The 19,491-nt window shown below is 35.8% G+C and overlaps 1 protein-coding gene across 6 annotated transcripts in view; it reads right to left on the bottom strand.

Annotated features, from left to right (window-relative positions):
* Positions 1-19,491, bottom strand: part of CASK (calcium/calmodulin dependent serine protein kinase) — a 392,726-nt gene that overhangs the window by 77,555 nt on the left and 295,680 nt on the right. For all 6 annotated transcript variants that reach the window (XM_037512504.1, XM_054695766.1, XM_054695765.1 and 3 more), the window contains exon 10: positions 9,834-9,933. In XM_037512504.1, the coding sequence (XP_037368401.1) occupies positions 9,834-9,933 (100 nt within the window). The remainder of the gene's footprint in view (positions 1-9,833; positions 9,934-19,491) is intronic.

Genomic DNA, 19,491 nt, shown 5'->3' with positions numbered 1-19,491 from the left:
CCTAGACAGTATTCCATAGCATGGGAGTACCACAGTTTGATAGGACTGTGGATAATTTTTAATTTTGTATAATTATGCCTACCACTGAAAACATTAAGTGACTATCAATTTAGTGGGATAAAAAAAGTATAAGGCAGAAATCAGTCTTTATCTTCTCTGAAAAGGTTATCAGCCCAATCTACTTCCTTCTACTGGCTCTTCTCAAGGACTTTTTTCTTTGTTCTAAGTGAGAAAAAAAATCTGGAAATTAGTTCAAAGCCCTTCTTGAAAGTCTTGGAAAAGCAAGAGATGATGTGAAAAATTTAGTTCCAAATATTTCACGGACCCTAGCACACCATCTACAGCAGAATTAAGTACCTCATTTTTAAAGTTAGTTAAGCAGTCCTAAACTTTTGAGACTGCAATAACAAAAGTACTAATGACATATATATATATATATATATATATATATATATACTTAATTCAGCAGATATCACAGAAATGTAATTCTCATTTTTACTCATTTATCTTAGTGGAATTTTATCTAGTTTTTATTGTCTTTACCCAGCATTGCTTACGCTAATATATAATCTAGCTAGCAGTTTATCCATACTATAAGATTAAAATAAAAACAATCTCGTATCAAGCGAGTATTAAGATGGCAAGTCTAACAACTGAGAGGGAATTCTGGCTGTATCAGATCAGGGACATATCATCTGTTGGTCTCTGAACATCCAAAGCTGCCTGCATGGGTTTACTTTTATGTTTGCACTTGTCCTATTAATTAATAATGTTTGCACTTGTCCCAGTAATTAATAATAAGTAATTCGGTATTTTATAATAGTAATAGCAGCTCCTAATTTCGAGTGTACGTTATGCCAGGAACAGCCTCCCAGTAAGACAGATATACTACCAGACATATCTAGGTAGGGATCTGAGGTTGAGATGGGTCGAGAGAAGGTCACAGTAAGAAGCAGTGGAGCTATGACTCAATCTTCAGTCTTTGTTCCACCTGACTTCATACACTAATTGGTGAGAAACATAAGTGGAATCTTCAAGAAGCTATGTGTGAGTTATGCATGGATATGGAAGTTAGAAAAGAACTTGAACTCTATCAGGCAAACAATAACTAAAACCTATATTGCCAGGTGCTAGGCAGGGGTTTCTGGAAAAAAAAAAAAAAAAACAAAATAAAAAAACCAAAAAAAAACCCAAAAAACAAAAAATAGGCCTGATCCCTGACTTCCAGGAAGAGACTCTCAGGCTTGTGTGAATATTAACCCTGAAGTAGACAATACAGAAGGGGTAAAAACAAAGTGACATGGAAACAGACCTTGAGAGAGGAACTGGGGAGCCTCAGAGAGGAGATGGGGTGACAGGAGTTCACCACCTCCACCAAGGTGGTGACACTGTGACCTCTAATCTCTGATGGACCCAGTGGATGCTTTGCTGGAAAGCACATAGGCATCTGTTAGCCTGTGTTTCCAGTAGGCAAGACCACCCGGTCTACTTAAGTTCCTTGGATCTGTCCCCTTTCTTGAAGTGACTTATATTCTTAATCTTGTACCCAGATGTGATTAGCTTTGTGAGTTTTCAGTCATGAAAGGGAGCATTGCCATACCTGTACTCAAATTGCCTATTACATGCTCTGGAAAGTGTCCCTAATTTTACGTTTCTGTAATTAGGTAGAAAAATTATAGTTTTTACTCCATTTCTTCTTCATCTTTTCAAATCGAATGAACACACATTTTTGATCTAATCTCAAAACTTTTCTTCACCCTTGATCATTTCAATACCTTTCAGTGACACCTGCTCTAGGTAGTTCTATTATTTCTTTCTTTGGGTATAACCAGTAGAACCATAGATTACAGTCATCACCTGAAAAATGTGTATAATTGATAGCTGCTGCAGTTCAATACCAAGCCCATCTAGGAGGAGAGAGGAGAGAGGAGAGAGGAGAGAAGAGAGACGAGAGAGGAGAGACGAGAGAGGAGAGACGAGAGAGGAGAGAATCTAAAAATCTTTTATTTTTTCAATTCATTATAAAATATAAACATACACAGATATTTTGGGGACTTTCCCATTGTTATTTTTTAAAATACTAAGGCAATCAAAATAATATAACACAATACATATACAGGGACTTGAAAGTTGCTACTAGCATTTACTTTTTTGATTAGTACTGCCGTATCTGGAGAAATATTTACTTTTCTCAATAACTTAGAGGGATTTTTTTTCCCCCTCGAAAAACCTTCAAATAAACTTGGATCTACCTGGAAAAAGACAATAAATTAATAGAACATGAGTTCAACTTAGAGGGCAGTTTAATTAATGCAGGACTGTAGGTATCCAATTCATATTTCTAATTCCAGGCTGCACTTTTCAGTGTGCTTTGTACAAAAAGACACAACAACACATTTGACAAAATTTTTTTTCTGAGCAAATACTGAATAATGAAAATAAAGTATTATAATGAAAGACTTAACTAAAGAAACAGTTTATTTTATAGCATTGTTTCCTTAAAGTAGTAATGAAAAGTACTTTAATACTTACATTTGCATAAGTTTATAATAAGTTTATCATTTCCAAAGTGCTTTACACTTATTAGCTGATATCATTCCTGCAGGCAGGAATTTATATTAGATAAATCAGAGGTTCAGCAGGTTTAAGTGACCCTGGTGCCACAGCAGTGAGCAGAAGAGCAAGTTCTAGAACCCAGATTTCTGTCCTAAAACCATGTTTTACCCTCAGCAATACACCTGAATAATTATGAAATCACATCCATTTTCTACTCTTTTTAATCTCAGTTTTATTTACCATCTAAGACTTATTTTCTCAGCTCTTGGTCGAAACTTTCACATTGATAAATTTATTGGAAAGTAATCAAACTCTGCCTTCAGAACAGCATTTTACTTAAATTTTTACACAATTCACTTGGTAATCAAGTTTGTATAAAAAATAAGTAGATAATCATACATTTTAACTTTGAACATTTTTATTTTTCTAAGAATCTCACTAATGTAAACAAGTGTCTAAAATGTTCTGCTGCTATTATGAAATAATAAAAAGAGCATAAATATGTCAACTGTTTTAAAAATGCTTTGAGTCTATTTCTTTAAAGAGGAATGTGCTTTTAAGGTCAATAAAAACTTTGAGTCTAGAACAATCTCATTGCAAGAGTGGAAAAGTCTCATAAAAAATAGTTGGCTGAGTAAAAATAACCAAATAGCGGGACAGAAAAATAAACAGTAGAATGTTTAAATGACAAAGTTCTCACTGTCAAAATCGGTTGGGTCTGTCTGAAAACTATTTCTCCCTATGTTTTACCATGAAAAATTTCAAACACAAAAAGTTGAAGAATTATACTCATACCCTGGATTCTATAATTGTTAATAGTTTGTGATACTTGCTTCATCACATATCTATCCAGTCATCAATTCACTGTATTTTTCGTTCATTTCAAAATGAGTGATAGAGTGGCCAACATCAGTACGCTTCACCCCAAAATGTTTCAGTATAGATTTCAATACCTTTTTCTCTTTTCCAGGTAAAATTTACATAGGGTGAAATATAAAAAGCTTAAGTGTATCATTCAACAGTTTTGAGATATGTATATAGTGCATACACCTAGGTATGCAGTTATTTTAATAACAAAGATTTATATGTTTGCATTCAACATCTGAATCTCGTTTAGCTTCTTCTGAAGAGTAATTCATAACCTCTCTTGCGATTATATTAGCAACCCCCTTCATAGAACACAGAATCATTACACACATATTCTTATTACCCCCTCATTCAAAACCTCTTTTAGTAAGCACATTAGCACTAAAAAATCTGCTTACTGGACCTCCCTGGTGGCACAGGAGTTAAAGTCTCAGCACTATCAAGCTATCTCAGCCACTGAGGCATGAGTTCAATCCCCTGCCTGGGAACTGACCCACATATGGTGCAGCAGACCTCTCCTGTCTCATCCACTGCTCCCCTCAGCAGTGTATCTCAGTAGATCTGCCTGTTCTGCTCCCCACTCTGTCTCTGGTGAATTCTCTTACCCCCTGCACCTCTATCTTACACCCCAGTTCTTGTATGAATAAATAAATAAAATAAATCTTAAAAAAATCTGTTTACTAAGGAGATTTAAGTTAAAATTCACCAATTTAAGTGTAAATTTTTATCACTCCAAAAAAGTTTTCTCTAGTCCCTTTGCAGTTAATCTCTTTCTCTTTGTCTTACCCCTACACTGTAGAATAGCTTTTATTCCCTCTGTGTAAAATAGAATTGGTTATCAATCGGGTTATAGCCAACAGAGAACCCTGCAATGGAAATTGTATGTTGGGCTTCAGTATTATATCCAATCCAAGTTATTTAAACCTATGCCTGGTAACAAAAGCTTTAGATTCTTTATGCATAGATTATAATGCAGATGCACTGAAATTTATTACAGGAAGTAAACTGCTAATGTATTCTGTCAGAGGACAGATGCCATTATGCTTGTTAAAATGGAGTGTGTATCCAAATAGTAACATCATAGGGTACAAATTTCTCGCAAAGTACTTTAATAACATTCTGCCGCTTGTTAAGTGTCCATTCATATAGCTTTACAACAACAACAAAAAAAGCAGTACTTGATACTTCCAAGATACTTTCATTCCAAATGAACTGATAAACCTCCTGATTAAAAAAAAAAAAAAAGGAGAGGGATGCTAAATCTGGAGAAATAGTAGCTACAAATGGCTAGAATTTTACATTTCAATTGTCATTAACTTGTACAAGGTACACAGCCTCTAAGATGGTGCCCAAGATCCCTGCTCCTGGTTTTCACACCTTGTATAATAAATCTCCCTAAAGTATGGGCTGGATTTTTTAACACACGTGTAATTAACAGAAGTGTTAAGACTGTGGCTTCTGTCGGTGCTTTCTCTCATTTTTCACCCCTTTCTTCGATCATGTGTGCTGGGGGAACAAACTGCTATATTGTGAATAGCTCTGTGGAGAGGCCCAACAGCCAGCAAGGAACTGAAGTCTGTCCCCTGCAGCTGGGCCTCCAGATGAGATTGCATGCAACTCTGGACCACAGCTTTACTGCAATCTCATGAGAAATCTTGAGCCAGAGGAATTCAACTACACCATGCTTGGGTTCCTGACCCTGGAAACTGTGAGATGATAAATGCTATTTTGAGATTATTTATTACACAGCAACAGATAACTAATATACTGTGAGATTTTTATATTAAATAAGCTGCAATTTGAGTTACAAGTCACTAATGCAATAAAACGTGACAATGAATTTAATTACCAGGACCCTGATTTTCTAATTTATCTTTGGTTCTTATCTAGTCCACAACCCCTCCTCCTTCCTACCAATAAGCACAATGTTGGGGTGAAGGTTTGCTGCATCTTTTTTTTAGATTTATTTTTATTATTTATGTGTACAAGAACTAGTGTGTAGGCCAGAGATGCCAGGGGTGAGGTGGGATGAGAGGATTCACCAGAGACAGAGTGGGGAGCAGGACAGGCAGATCTACTGAAATACACTGCTGAGGGGAGCAGCAGATGAGACAGGAGAGGTCTGCTGTTAGCTCCCTAACCCATGGGTTCGATCCCACATGGGTGGGAATAGCTGTGGTGATGATAGCGCTGAGCCTAACCTCCGAGCCACCAGGGAAGTCCCTGTTCCATCATTTTAATTGAAATTATTGTTGAGATAATTATAGATTCATATGCAGCTATAAGACATGCTACAAAGATCCCTTGTATACTATGCTTAGTTCCCCCACTAGTAGCAAACATTTTATAAAACTATACTATAATATCATAACCATAATATACTGACATTGATATAATACACCCATCTTATTCAGACTGCCTTAGTTTCACTTGTACTCATCTGTGTGTGTGTAATTTGACACACTTTTCACATTAACATTCTTACATACTCGAATTACATGCCTTTGTAATCAAAATCTAACCATTATATTATTCTTTATAAATGTTGTATCTGATGGTAAACATTGTTAAGAGACATGATTCAGAAGTTAATTTCACAGCTCCACGTTAAACTGAAAACACAGTAATGGAATAATACAAACTGCTTATAATTGAGTAATTGTCAAAGGAAAATTCACTTACCCTGAAAGTTTTCTTGAAAGCAAACTATAAAGTAAAATTTTACCTTTTCCCCAGAATTAATGAATTTGTGCTTGAAATTCAGATGTAAAATAATATTAAATGCGGTTGAAATTTTAACACAGCCTCTTTTTCCTTTTATAAAAGAAATTAGATGTTAACATTATTCATATGACAATGCCTTAGGAAATTAATATATCCAAGTTTTAATTTTATGATCAGGCAGTGTTAAAATTTATAACTAAATATCTAAACACAAACAGCCAAGGAAAAAGTCAAGCTGATTATGAATCATGCAAAGCCAAACACTTTTGCATAAAAGATTAACATTAGAGGAAAACAAAGGGATACCTACTTTCTGCTGCTAGAAGTCCTAGGAGGAAGGCAGCATATGGACAAACAACAAACAGTATGATTTTAGAGCAAACAGATTATCAAGCCACAGCTGGGCCCACTGGATGAGCCACAAGGATCATGGCCCCTGGCAGAGTCCAAAGTGACCCGTAGTGTTCCATGAGCACTTTTATTCGGACTGTTTATAATTTCATCCCAACACTGGGTTCTGATTCTGACTTCTTCAATTTGAAATATGAGAACAGATTATTTCTACTTTGCATTAGTAAGTAACAAAACAACAATAGATTGTCTATCATTTCAAAAGGAAAAAAAAACTCATATAAAAAAGTTTTATTATGTAAAACGCATACCTAAACATGTTAAGACTTCTTTAGATGACAAATTAGGAAACTGATTTGTTTTAAATTTGTTTTTAAATTGTGATTGTTGAATAGAATAGAATTTAGAGAGGGACTAAAATAGGATTGCCAGCTTTTAAGTATGTCAAGTGAGGTCTTGACATACTTACCATTTATTATCATTTCAGAGAAAGACTAGAAAAGGCCTCGGAAGAATAAAAACAATCCATGTCAAGATAAGGCAGCTGGTGATCTTATACTACTCTCTTCTTCTAACCCCTCCTGCAGTGTCCCTCACCCCAGCCTTAAAGCACAAGCTCTCTGGTCAGTTTTTCCTTTTTGCCATGGGCTTAGAAGAACTTTCAGGTAATGATGGAAGTGTGTTGTATTTTGTACTGTAAAACAAACCCACAGAGATGTAAACAGACAGTGAAGGGATAATGTTGGGAAATTCAATGATGCAGAATTTAAGGATTAGAATTAAATAGAGAAAAATTTAGGCTTTCACATGAAAATGTTAAAAAGTAGGAATAAAGTGAAAAATGAAAATATGAATGCTCACTTATGAAAGTGTAAAAGCTAAATGTGAGTCCAGGTAAAATATATAATAGGCTTTCTGTAACCAGCCATACAACCATTACTGTTGGTTGCAGAAAAGGAAATTTATTGGCAGATAGCTAAATTTACTGACATAGCTATTTGATAAATAATGCTGATACAATCACAATGCTTCCCTGTAAATGGATTAATATTAAAATTAATTTTAGGAACATGAAATATTCCTGACAGCTATGTGAAAATTTGGAAAATCTGAAAATTTTTCTTTTGCCTTTGACTTCTGAGTATATTGTTTTCCCTTCTCATTTACTGTAGGTCATAAAACATGCACACGGCATAGTAGCTCTACTATCTTTTATTTTCAGCAACCAGACAGTGCTTTCTGAAAATATTACAGAGATAGGTATTTAGTATGTCAAATGAAGATATATACTACTTCATTTAGTGACAAAATCACTAAGATGAAGAAATTTAAAAAAGACAAAAAAGAAAAAGAAATAGGGTATGACTGCAGGAAACAGAGGTAAGAAAGAATGTTAAATTGTGAATAAGTAATTTCAGGGCTTGCAGGCTGCCTGCAAGACAGTGTAAGAAATTTCCTTTTTCTTTAAAAAGCAAGTACTATAATCAGAAACTATTTTAACTATATCATTTAAAGATTGTACTGAAAAACAGAGAACATTGGGCAATAAAAATACATTTAATGGAAAATAATCGTGTCTATGACTATAGAGAATTTCTTCCCCTAAAGAAAAAAACAACTATTCACAGTAAGGAACACTTAAGAACTCATTAAACTCTTGCTAGCAGAGGTAATTATTAAGGGACAACATTAAAGATTTGGTCTATGAAGCTGTTTCAAGGACCACATTGCTCTCTAGGCCCATTTCTAAAGATGAAAATGGCATTAAAAATCTTAAATATATTCCTAGTAGGTGACTATCGCATGTCGTCACAGAGCCACATAAAACCATTACTGGACCTACTGTCCCTACATAAGGTCAACTGTTATGTGAAGAGAGAAAAAAGGTTTGAGCTAACAATAACAACAAAGCTGCACATGGGGGGAACAAAACGAACTGGAAGAATAAAAGACAGACATGAAATGACAGTGAGCACTGGAGAACACGACTATAAACACAACTCAACTGTACCCTTGACTTTCATGTGGTAAGGACTCTGGATAATTTCCAAGTCAGCATAAGAGGAAAACAGCAAGGTCTTCTCAAAGAGTATCTTCTCTAATATTCCTATTTCTGAACATTTTTGGAAATCACCTTCACTTAAAAGAGGAAGATTCATATCCCAATTGGTAAAGGTCAAAATGAGGAACTATATAGCTGCTGGAATGGAAAACTTGATCCTGTTATTTTGCACAAGGTATAAGCACATATCATTTGGTGAGAAATTCTGTCTCTCTCTGTGTGTATATGAAAATGTGCACATAACTCTGTAAACAGAAAAGGGAAGAAACAGAAATATTGACAAATGCTCATGGTTCCAACAAGAAAAAAGTATTAGCACATCCATCTTTCCTATATTACTAACTGAGAAGGAAAAAAAACTCATGCTTTAGGAAGGGCTTAAGGTTTTGATTCCAATGGTAATAGAAGAATACTGAATGAGCCAGTCCAAGAATACAAAAATTAAATCACCAGCAAAAAGTCAACTGCATGACAAATACTGAGTGACTCTAATGAAATAAGAAAAAAAAAAACAGGCCAAAGGAAACATGATAATTAAAAAAAGAAATATGTAAGTAAATTTATGTAAAAGAATATGTAAGTAAAATTTAAAAGCTATATAATACACGTACATGCATTTATAGATACATATAAGTTTACTAGTAATTTATAGACTGCCTCACTGTGGTAATCTGAGAATTTTATGAAATAATTTTGTGAATGCAAGTTTTTCAGTAGGACTCACATATATTTCATCAAAATAGAAATTTCTATGTTTTTCTGTGAATGTTTGCATATATATGTTATAGATTATTTAAAGAGAAGAACTTGTAAATTGTTTCAAGAGATAACTCACAAGACAGCTTTACATTGAAAGAGTCAATTAAAAGCAGTGTTATCTCAAAGTCTGATTTGATGTAGTTGGCATGAGGAAAATCTTTTATCAGAAGTTTTTGTGAGGTAGAAAGTACTCTATAAGGATCCCAAAAGACTGAATACAATGTTGGACTGGATAAAGTGCAACATTGGGTCTAGAGTGGGGAAGAGGAAGTAAAATTTCTGAGGTAAAAATAAAAATGTGAAATGTTGGTAACAGGGCAGTAGCAGAAAGCAACTCTGGTGTTAAAATTAAAAGGAACCAGACACACATAGATGGGATTTGGTTGCTGACAGTCTTCCTCAGAATTATTTGGAGGATATGACTAGATTCACAGAAAATGTTTATTCACAATGGAAGAAAAAGAATGTAGACACCATTGATTCACACTGGTGAATGAATGAGTGATCCAATTACCTGAGGAGGTAGGGTCTTCGGAAAAATCTGGCAACTCTTCAGGGGGATCCCCATAGAATGAGTTGAATTTGTGACTTGACACAGCTGCTAGTACTGCACCCTAAGCAAAGAGATAGAAAAATATATTGTTAAAACAAATATATAAATATAAAAAGTTAACAAATGGTTATTTAAGGATTATTCAGAAAGCCAAATATACAGGAGATGATAGCTAGAAGAGAGCAGTTTTTAAATAATGTGGATTCCTTCAAAGAAATCACATATACATACACCATAATAATACTGTTGGGGATTGCAAAGCATATAAAACATTTACATCTTGAATTCACATGTTCCATAAAACGGAATATTCTGCAATGAGTATAAAGTGATGCTGCAGGAAGTATGTTTAATGAAATGGAAAGATGCATGTGATGAATTATATTTAAAAAAAGATTTTAAAACAATCTAAAGTATGTTCTACTTTTTTGGGAGAAAAAAGGAAAATCTTTTTTGAAATAAAGTTAGTAAAAATATGAAAGACTGACTATTATACAAAAATGTTAATGGCATTAATTATCTCTGGGTGGTAGGTGTGAGTTATTTTTCTTTTGTAAAATCTCTTTTCCCCCCTTTTTGTTGTTCACAATGACTTTTCGTTAGTCTTGTGCAGTAATTCTCAATCAGGCAACATATCAGAATCAACTACACATGATCCTTTGAAACCACACATATAACCTCCCCTGATTTCTGATATATTCATATAGATTGTATGATATTCCTGAGGACTATTGGGTAGAAACGGGTTGGGAACAAGTTATTTCAGTAACAAGAAAAACAATACACGATATTTTGAAAAAGTGTTCAATTCTTCCAGTGTTAGATGTAGGTCAGAATATTTCTTGTCTTTGTCACTTTCCAGATGCTTCATGTTGCTTGAGTTAATCACTTAACCTCTTGTAAAGAGAGGATATCAAAACTAACATAACTTACCTTATAGGATTGCCAAAAGTCATAATGTATATGAAAGTAGCAGACTTAAAGTACTTTATAAATTTATATCATTACAAACCTTCTAACATACAGCTAGAACATGAGCAGTCTTTTACTGGTCTAGGTAGAATTGGTCATTTAGGTAGTCCAAGTATCAAATCACTTAACTAGTCTAAGCCTACAGTAGCCTAACCCTAAATTTTAAATATTGAACTCTTGGATTTTTCTGAAAGGATAAATATTTTATGCAGACATTTATTAAATATATAAATACATTTCCACAAGGTTTATTTTTGCAAGGTGGTCATGCTAGAGTTTCTTTCTACAAAAAAAAAGGAAAGCAGAATGAAGAAAGGAAAGGGCAAAAAAACAAAAACAAAAACACCAAAACAGAGAAGTGATCTTGATAGCATTCCAGGCAGCTTTTTAGATTTCCTAAAGTTCAGGGTTAATGCATGAGAGGTTCTTATGTAGCATTTTATGATCAGTTACCATGATTAAAAAAAATAAGTATTGAATGTTGAGTTCTTTTTTCTATAGTAAAAGCTTATTTCATTTATTATACATGTTTCCCTAAAAGCTGGGTGAGAATGAATTTTTTTACTTATCAAATCATATGTTTCTCACACACTGAAACTAAAATTTAGAGATGCTTTATTTTTATTTCCAGTTAAGTACAACTGTTAGTTTCATGTTTCAAGGCCTGTTCTAGCTAATACTATTGTAGTCAAAAATCTATAAATACTACTAGGAAAATACCATTTAAAAGAGCTGTAAGAGGTAAATTCTTTAGAAACAATGGTAGCAAGTTCCTTATTTGTCTGTCTTATGGCTAGCGATTTTGTTTAGCTAGTTCTTTAAACTCAGTGGCTGCATGTGGTTGGAACATTCAATGCAAAGCTGTTATACAAACTAGCAAAATGGTTCCAAAACAGGTTATCAACTTACAGCATTTTATTAAGAGCATGAGAGTCAACATTAGGGATGATTCATTCCCCAATACCCATTTTGCAGATGAGGAAGTTGAAGTCCAGAGAGGCTTCAAGTTAAAGTTACCTACAACTTACATATAGAATCAAGAGTATACGGAATTGAGGGCCTCCCCTGTGGCGCAGCGGTTGAGCACTGGGTTTCGAGGCTGTCCGCGGCCTCTGCAGCGCCGGTTCGATCCCCGGCTGCTCCCCGGCCACCAGAGGAGGGTCCCACATGGTGCGCAGACCTCTCCTGCCGCCCGCTGCTCCCCTCAGCAGTGTACTTCGGTCCTTCTGCCTGCTCTGCTCCCCGCTCTGGCTCTGGTGAATTCTCTCACCCTCCCGCGCTTCTGACTGTACCCAGTGCATGTATCAACAAACAAACAAACAAATAAATAAATAAAAAACATGCCTCTATAAAAAAAAAAAAAAAAAAAAAAAAGAGTATACGGAATTGAGATCCTGATTACTCCCTCTTGTCTAAAGGTTTTATAATACCAAGGGTCAATAATCTTTTTCTGTAAAGGGTCAGACAGTAAATATTTTAGACTTGAAGGCCAAATGGTCTCTATTGTAAATATTCAATTCTCCCACTGTAGTGTGAAAACAGTCCATAAACAATATGTACATGAATGTATATTGCTGTGTTTTTGCATATAAAACTTTATATGCAAAAATAGCCAGTGGGCCGGCTTTGCTTCTCAGGGCACAGTCTGTCAACCCCTGAATTCACTATTGTTAGTAACAAGCTTGTGCATACAAACTTCCCAGTTTACTAATGCTTGATACAAATGTTTTCTATCTACTTTAATTTAGGAGATATACATTGGGATGTTTTGAGAGTGAAACAATTTTGAGTAAAAACTTATTCAAGTTTAAGATAACTAGTACTAAAGAAGCAATTTGCTGCTAAGCAAATTAACCTGGAAAGGAGAAGGTAGCTTCTAAAGTAAAAGAAAAAAGAGAAGTGTAAGTAATTAATTCTCAACTCAGTCATAATTATAGTTAACATGTCTATTAACAAAATGGAATGCTCCCAGTTAAATGATTCTGTCTCTGGTGAATTCTCTCATCCCCCTGCACCTCTGGCCTGTACCCCAGTTCTTCTATATAAAAATAAATAAAATCTTAAAAAAAAGATTCTGTTTTTCATTTAAGGAAGTGGAAAACAAGAAAATGGCTAGCTCAGACTTCTGCTAAGTTAAACTACTGCATTGCTTAAGCGGCAACAAGCTATTAAGGAACAGAAGACATGAACACGGATGTATTGCTGACTTGAAGACAATAGTAAAAAGCCAATATTCCCTTTCTGGTATCCCCTAACTGAGATGGAAACAAGTACCATGAGATTCGATAGGTGCAAGGGTAAGTAGGTGCATTTTACAAAGTCAAATTACAAAACACACAGGTATGATGTAGCATAATTAGTTTTATACCAAAATGGCCAGGTAACACATAGTTACATTGTAATATACTGAGGAGGCAGAACCCATCACAGGCACATACAAATACATGCATGACATAAGAATTTGAGAGGAGATCATCTTATTTGGATTTGAACATTGTGGAGAACTTGGAAAGGTTGAGGAATTTCAAGGAAGAAATATGAAAAATATTTGGGTTGATTACATTTAAGAATTATAACCTAAGACAACAATGAGGTGAGATCACTGGTTAAATCAGAACTTCTGATCTCTTTCTATCTACCCGCAAACACTTATTCAATTTAGTCTATGTCTATCATACTCAAATATAACCTAAAGATAGTTCTAAAACCTGGAATTTCATGATATTGTCAGGATATATGACTAAAGGAGCTGTGCTGTCTTTTCTAAAGAAAATTAAAAACAGGGGCCTCCCTGGTGGTGCAAGGGGTTCAGATGCAACCTATGAAGGTATCCGCAGCCACTGCAGCACGAGTTCGATTCCCGGCCAGGGAGCAACCCACATGGCGCAGCAGACCTCTCCTGACTTGCCCACTGCTCCCCTCAGCAGTGTATTTCAGTCAGTCTGCCTGTTCTGTTCCCCACTCTGTCTCTGGTGAATCCTTTCACCCCCCACACCTCTGACCTGTATCCCAATTCTTGTATGCATAAATAGATAAATCTTTTTAAAAAAGAAAATTAAAAACAAAACTTGTAAGTATTTTAAATATGGCTATATTTAAGAGCATTTGCATGGAATAGATATGTTGGGAAACCTAATGTAAAAGCATTTTATAATATGGTCTTTTAACATACATAACTTTCAAAAGTTAGATTGCTTAACTTAGAAATAAATTCTACAATTCAGAATCACAAATTATTAGAATCCCTTAATAAAATCAATATAGAAAGATCAAAATCACTTCATTATTATTTATGTATTTATTCCAGAATAATCATTTTCACTTTTAGAATCAAAGATGCCATTTGGATACTAGATTCACAGCTCTGAGTAGCTGATGGCTACAGCTGCTGTGTCAAACACAAACCCACACTACAGTAGCGGGACTGAATGTAAATGGTGGCTTTCATTAGGGGCACAAAGTTCTTTGCTAAATCTTTAGTTTTTATTGAATTAATAGCTTCCTGGTTGAAGCTATAGCTGTGGCTTAGGTGTAAGCACTACTCTTAGTGGTACTAAGACTCTAGATAGTCGTGTTGCACAACAGAACTTTCCACAATGATGGAAATGTTGTCTGCCTTGTACTGTCCAATATAGTAGCCATCAGTCACATGTGTTATTGAGTGTCTGAAATATAGCTAGTGCAACTGAGAGATCAAAATTAATTTTATTTAGTATTAAATAATTAAAATTAGTATTTAGCCACTTAAAGTTAGCGGTTACCACATTGGATATTGCAACTCTATAAGGCACTGGAAAAAAGCATTCCTAAACAAACGTTTCCTAGTTCTGCAAAGTTCAGGAATCTAAGAGGACCTATATCCATAAGTCAGAGAAGCATTTGCAAAGTCAATAAAGGAAAATTGCAGAAAGTTATCAGAAACTGAACTCACTTTCTGTATATACAAGGAACACAAATGAATCACAAGGATTCAACTCACCATTTCCTGAACTCATTGTAATAAACTTACCCAAACACTGAACATTGCTTCTATTTACACAGAATTTCTTCAAAATACTTCACTGTGGGAAATACGCATTCTAGAGGTAGAAATAATTCATGAAGCAAGGTAGACTTCTTGAACTGATCCCCTCCTGAGCTTCTTCCTTATCTAGGCAAGTATCAACACCCTCCTAGTTCCCCTTTCGCACTACTCCCCTGGATCAATAACTCCTTCAGTGTTAAGAGTATAGATGTGCCTTCTTTTTTTGCTTTTTAATGGAAGTCACATTGCATTATCACACTACGTAAGTTTCAGATGGGCATTGCTGAAAATCAACGTGTACATAAATAACATTAAGTTCACTACTTGACATCAAATTTTATCTTTAGGAGTGCCTCCTTAAGAGACACATACCCATAGAACATAGATTTTCCAGACAGTCAGATCACAGATGGTTCCATGCATCTTAATATTCAGTTTGAGAAAATGTGATCCTCATATTTAGTCCCATGCTCAGGCCTATGCAGTTTACTTAAGTATTGTTTCTAGGAGACTTTTAAGAAAACAAGTATTAACATTTTAGAGCTTAGTATGAAATGTGTAGTAATCAAAATGGGGACAATAATGTTACCAATAATGAGTGATAGTCTTGAAATTTCAGTGAAGTAAATGAATAATGTTTTATATCCTGGCAAAAAAGGTGCCACAAATCTTTCAGATGAAAAAAAGGTCAACTGAGAAAATGATAAACTCACTAACAAAAATACACGAAAATTTATCCAAACAGGTATAGTAGTAAGCCTTTTGGAGGGTACAATATTTATAGAGATCACAAATATTAAATGCATGTGTATGCTTCAATGCCAACAATTCCAGTAGCAGAGAACTTACCCTAAGAATATAATCAGAGGTATGCAAAGATTTATTAATGAAGATAGCCAAAGCAACGGTATTTATGGCCATGGAAAAACAGGAAACAGTCTCTATGTCTAAGAGCTTTGGTGAAATTATGATATGTACATATGCTGACATTTTGTAGAGCCATTAAGTTTGTACTTTAGAGTAATTACTCTAAGTAACGCTGAAATAGCAGAATTACCCATGGGTTTTTTTTCAAATTACACAAGCCCTCCAACCTTCTGCATGCTTGGGGCAGAGGGAGGAAGAAGATAGGCTCTTGGGTGAGTTGAGTGGTGCAGTGAGCACCTGGTACTGATGGGATCATGCCATACTCAAGTGTGCCGCAGTGAAACTGGTATTTAAGAAGAATATTTTGTTATGATATTTTTAAAAAGTAGGTTATGTGAAATTCATGTTACATAAAATTAACAATTTTAAGTGTAGAATTCAGCAGAATTTAGTACATTCACAGTACCAGGCAACTATCTTCTGTCTCATTCGAAAACATTCGTCACCATCAATACCCCCCCCAACCCCCGCTTATACATTCCCTTTGTATAGGTAAGGAAATTGAGGTCTAGAGAGTTCAAGGTTATACAGCTAGTAAGTGTCAGAACCAGGATTCACCCAAGGCAATGCAACTCCAGAGCTCACTTATCCCATAATACTATACTACTCTTCTTGCCACTGGTAATACAAATTTCCCACCTTTGACTGACAGAAAATTTCTACTGCTTTCTCTGAACATCCCTTTTAAAAACTTCAAAGAGGATCATAAAAATTAGATTGTTGTCCACCATTTGACTGGTTTAAAAACAATGCCTGGACTGGGCTTCCTTGGTGGCACAGAGGTTGAGCACTGGGCTGCAAAGCTGCCCGCAGCCTCTGCAGTGCCAGTTCGATCCCCGACCGGCTGGCGAAGGTCCCACATGGCACGCAGACTTCTCCTGCCGTGCCCGCTGCTCCCCTCAGCAGTGTGTTTCGTCAGTCTGCCTGTTCTGTTCCCTGCTGTGGTTCTGGTGAATTCTCTCACCCTCCCACGCTTCTGACTGTACCCAGTGCTTGTATAAATAAGTAAATATTTTTAAAAAAAAAGAAAAAAAGAAAAAAAAATGCCTGGATAGAAGGATCGGTAACTAGTTGTTCATTTGTGAAAACAGTTGTGTGCTGGGCTCTGAAAGTCAGGGAAGTAGCAATCCCTGTTCTAGAAAATCTCATAAGGGGCAGAAATTGGTTCCTAGAAGAGGGTAGGTGCAGCATACGTGAACCAGGATGGGTGAATCACTCAAAGGAGTACAGCCTGATCAGAGGCTGAAATAAATCAGTGATAGGGCCTCCCTGGTGGCGCAAGGGGTTAAGACACAATCTATAAGGCTGTCTTGCAGCCACTGCAGCACAAGTTCGATCCCTGGCCAGGGAGCTACCCACATGGCACAGCAGACTTCTCCTGAGTAGCCCGCTGCTCCCCTTAGCAGTGTATTTCAGTCAATCTGCCTGTTCTGCTCCCCACTCTGTCTCTGGTGAATCCTCTCACCCCCCACACCTCTGGCCTGTACCCCAGTTCTGGTATGCATAAATAAATAAATCTTTAAAAAAAAATCAGTGAGGGCCTCCCCGGTGGCGCAGCGGTTGAGCGCTGGGTTGCGAAGCTGCCTGCAGCCTCTGCGGCGCCAGTTCGATCCCCGGCTGCTCCCCTGGCCACCGGAGGAGGGTCCCACATGGCCCGCAGACCTCTCCTGCTGCCCACTGCTCCCCTCAGCAGTGTACTTTGGTCCTTCTGCCTGCTCTGCTCCCCGCTCTGGCTCTGGTGAATTCTCTCACCCTCCCGCGCTTCTGACTGTACGCAGTGCATGTATAAACAAACAAACAAACAAACAAACAAATAAATAAATAATACATGCCTCTTAAAAAAAATTAAAAAAAAATCAGTGATAACTTTGCTGATGTTCCTAATTCTAGGTCGTCTGGTGGGTCTTGAAACTTTAAATAGCCCTGCAAAGGGATGTGGTTAATTCACATGACCCATCTCTGCTGTGACAGCTTGGATTTGTCCAAATGAGTCTTAGTCATTACTTTGACCATTATAGTTCAAGTATGATTTTGTGGCACTATGAGAAATAAAGCCTGTGTTTCTTGTTATGGGCAAATCTAAGCCCATTGGTAAAAGAACTCTACTCAGGCAATGAAAAGTTCAGCTTCAGAGAGCTATTGTCACAGGCCAAAGGAACATGAGAGTGAAGAAGACATTAGGGAAGTACTGAGAAAGAAGCATTATTAATAGTTTCCTTGAGGAGTAAACTACCATCCAATCAACTGACCAAATTTCACATTGAATAAGATCTTTTTTCTTTCTCTTTAGGCTATCCTGAATCAGTTGTATTTCAAAATAAAGAAATAAAAGTCTTCCAAAACTTTTTTGGGCATCAATCTCAATAATGGCATGTCATTCATTATTAATTATTTTTGCCAAGGAATTTTATTTTTTTTAATTTATTTTTTTTGTTTAAAGATTTTATTTTATATAATTCTTACATCTTTTTTCATCTTTGCACAATGTATGCATTTTCATTTTGGTTATATTCCCCATACAATTGCACCCCCCTTAGTTTGACTCTAGTCCTTCCTTTCCCCGCCCCTCCTCCCCCATACCCCTGCCCCTGTAGTGTGTCTCTGGTTTATAGTTGCTTGTTGATTTTGATTTTTACTTTGTATTGATTAGTCGTTTTCCTGGTCTCTTATTTAGGTTTTCTAAATTCCTGCTATGAGTGAGACCATGCGGTATTTTTCTTTTTCTTTCTGACTTATTTCGCTGAGCATCATCCCTTCTAGCTCCATCCATGTTGGGGCAAACTGTATGTGTTTATCTTTTTTGATTGCTGAGTAATATTCCATTGTATATATGTACCACATCTCCTTGATCTAGTCATCTATTTTTGGGCATTTGGGTTGCTTCCATAGCTTAGCTATTGTAAATAGTGCTGCTATAAACATAGGGGTGCAGGTGCCCTTTGGAAAAGGCCAAGGAATTTGGAGAAAAGCCAGTTTGAACCCCTGACTGCAAGAACAACTGGGAAAAAAGCTTACCTGGGAATAATCATCATCAACAATGACATGTTAAAATTGCTCTACAGTAGCACTGTCAAATAGAACTTTCTGCAATGATGAAAATGTTAAGTGAATGAGGGAACAACCTGTAATTGTACTATCTAACATGGTAGTCACTAGCTACATAGGGCTATTTAGCACTTGAAATGTGTTAGCATGGCCAGGGACTGAAATTTAATTTAATTTAATTTATTTACATTTAAATAACTACATGTGGCTAATGGATACCATGTTGGACAGCTCAGTTCTATAAGATTATATTATGTTGTACATGATTTCCCCAAAAGTCATATAAATGTTCTTATAAATCTAGGGTTGCATATAATCACTCACATATTTCAGGCATTGAATAATAATGAATTAATAATATTATTGCAACTTAAGATATATCTGAAGATAGTTCCAAAGAAAAGTTTTATAGTTGTTAAGTGTCATATGACTGAGGAGGACTGCTGCCATTCAGAGGACAGAGTGAAGTTTTTATTTTTTACAGTAATCAACAAATTAACAAATTAAACATGTTAATTTTAAGTCCATAAGATAATAAAGTTTCCTCTGTTGGGAAAAGGGTACATAAGATTTTTTCCAATGCAGGAAGGACTCCATTTTTTATGTTGGGTCTTTTTCAAAATGTTTTAAAGTCAAATGGGTTCCTCATAT

This window comes from Talpa occidentalis, unplaced genomic scaffold (genome assembly GCF_014898055.3).
Source record: "Talpa occidentalis isolate TD23 unplaced genomic scaffold, MPIMG_talOcc4v2.1 talOcc4.15, whole genome shotgun sequence".
Taxonomy (NCBI): domain Eukaryota; kingdom Metazoa; phylum Chordata; class Mammalia; order Eulipotyphla; family Talpidae; genus Talpa; species Talpa occidentalis.
The sequence above is the reverse complement of the archived record's forward strand: the minus strand, read 5'-3'. Positions and strand labels throughout refer to the sequence as shown.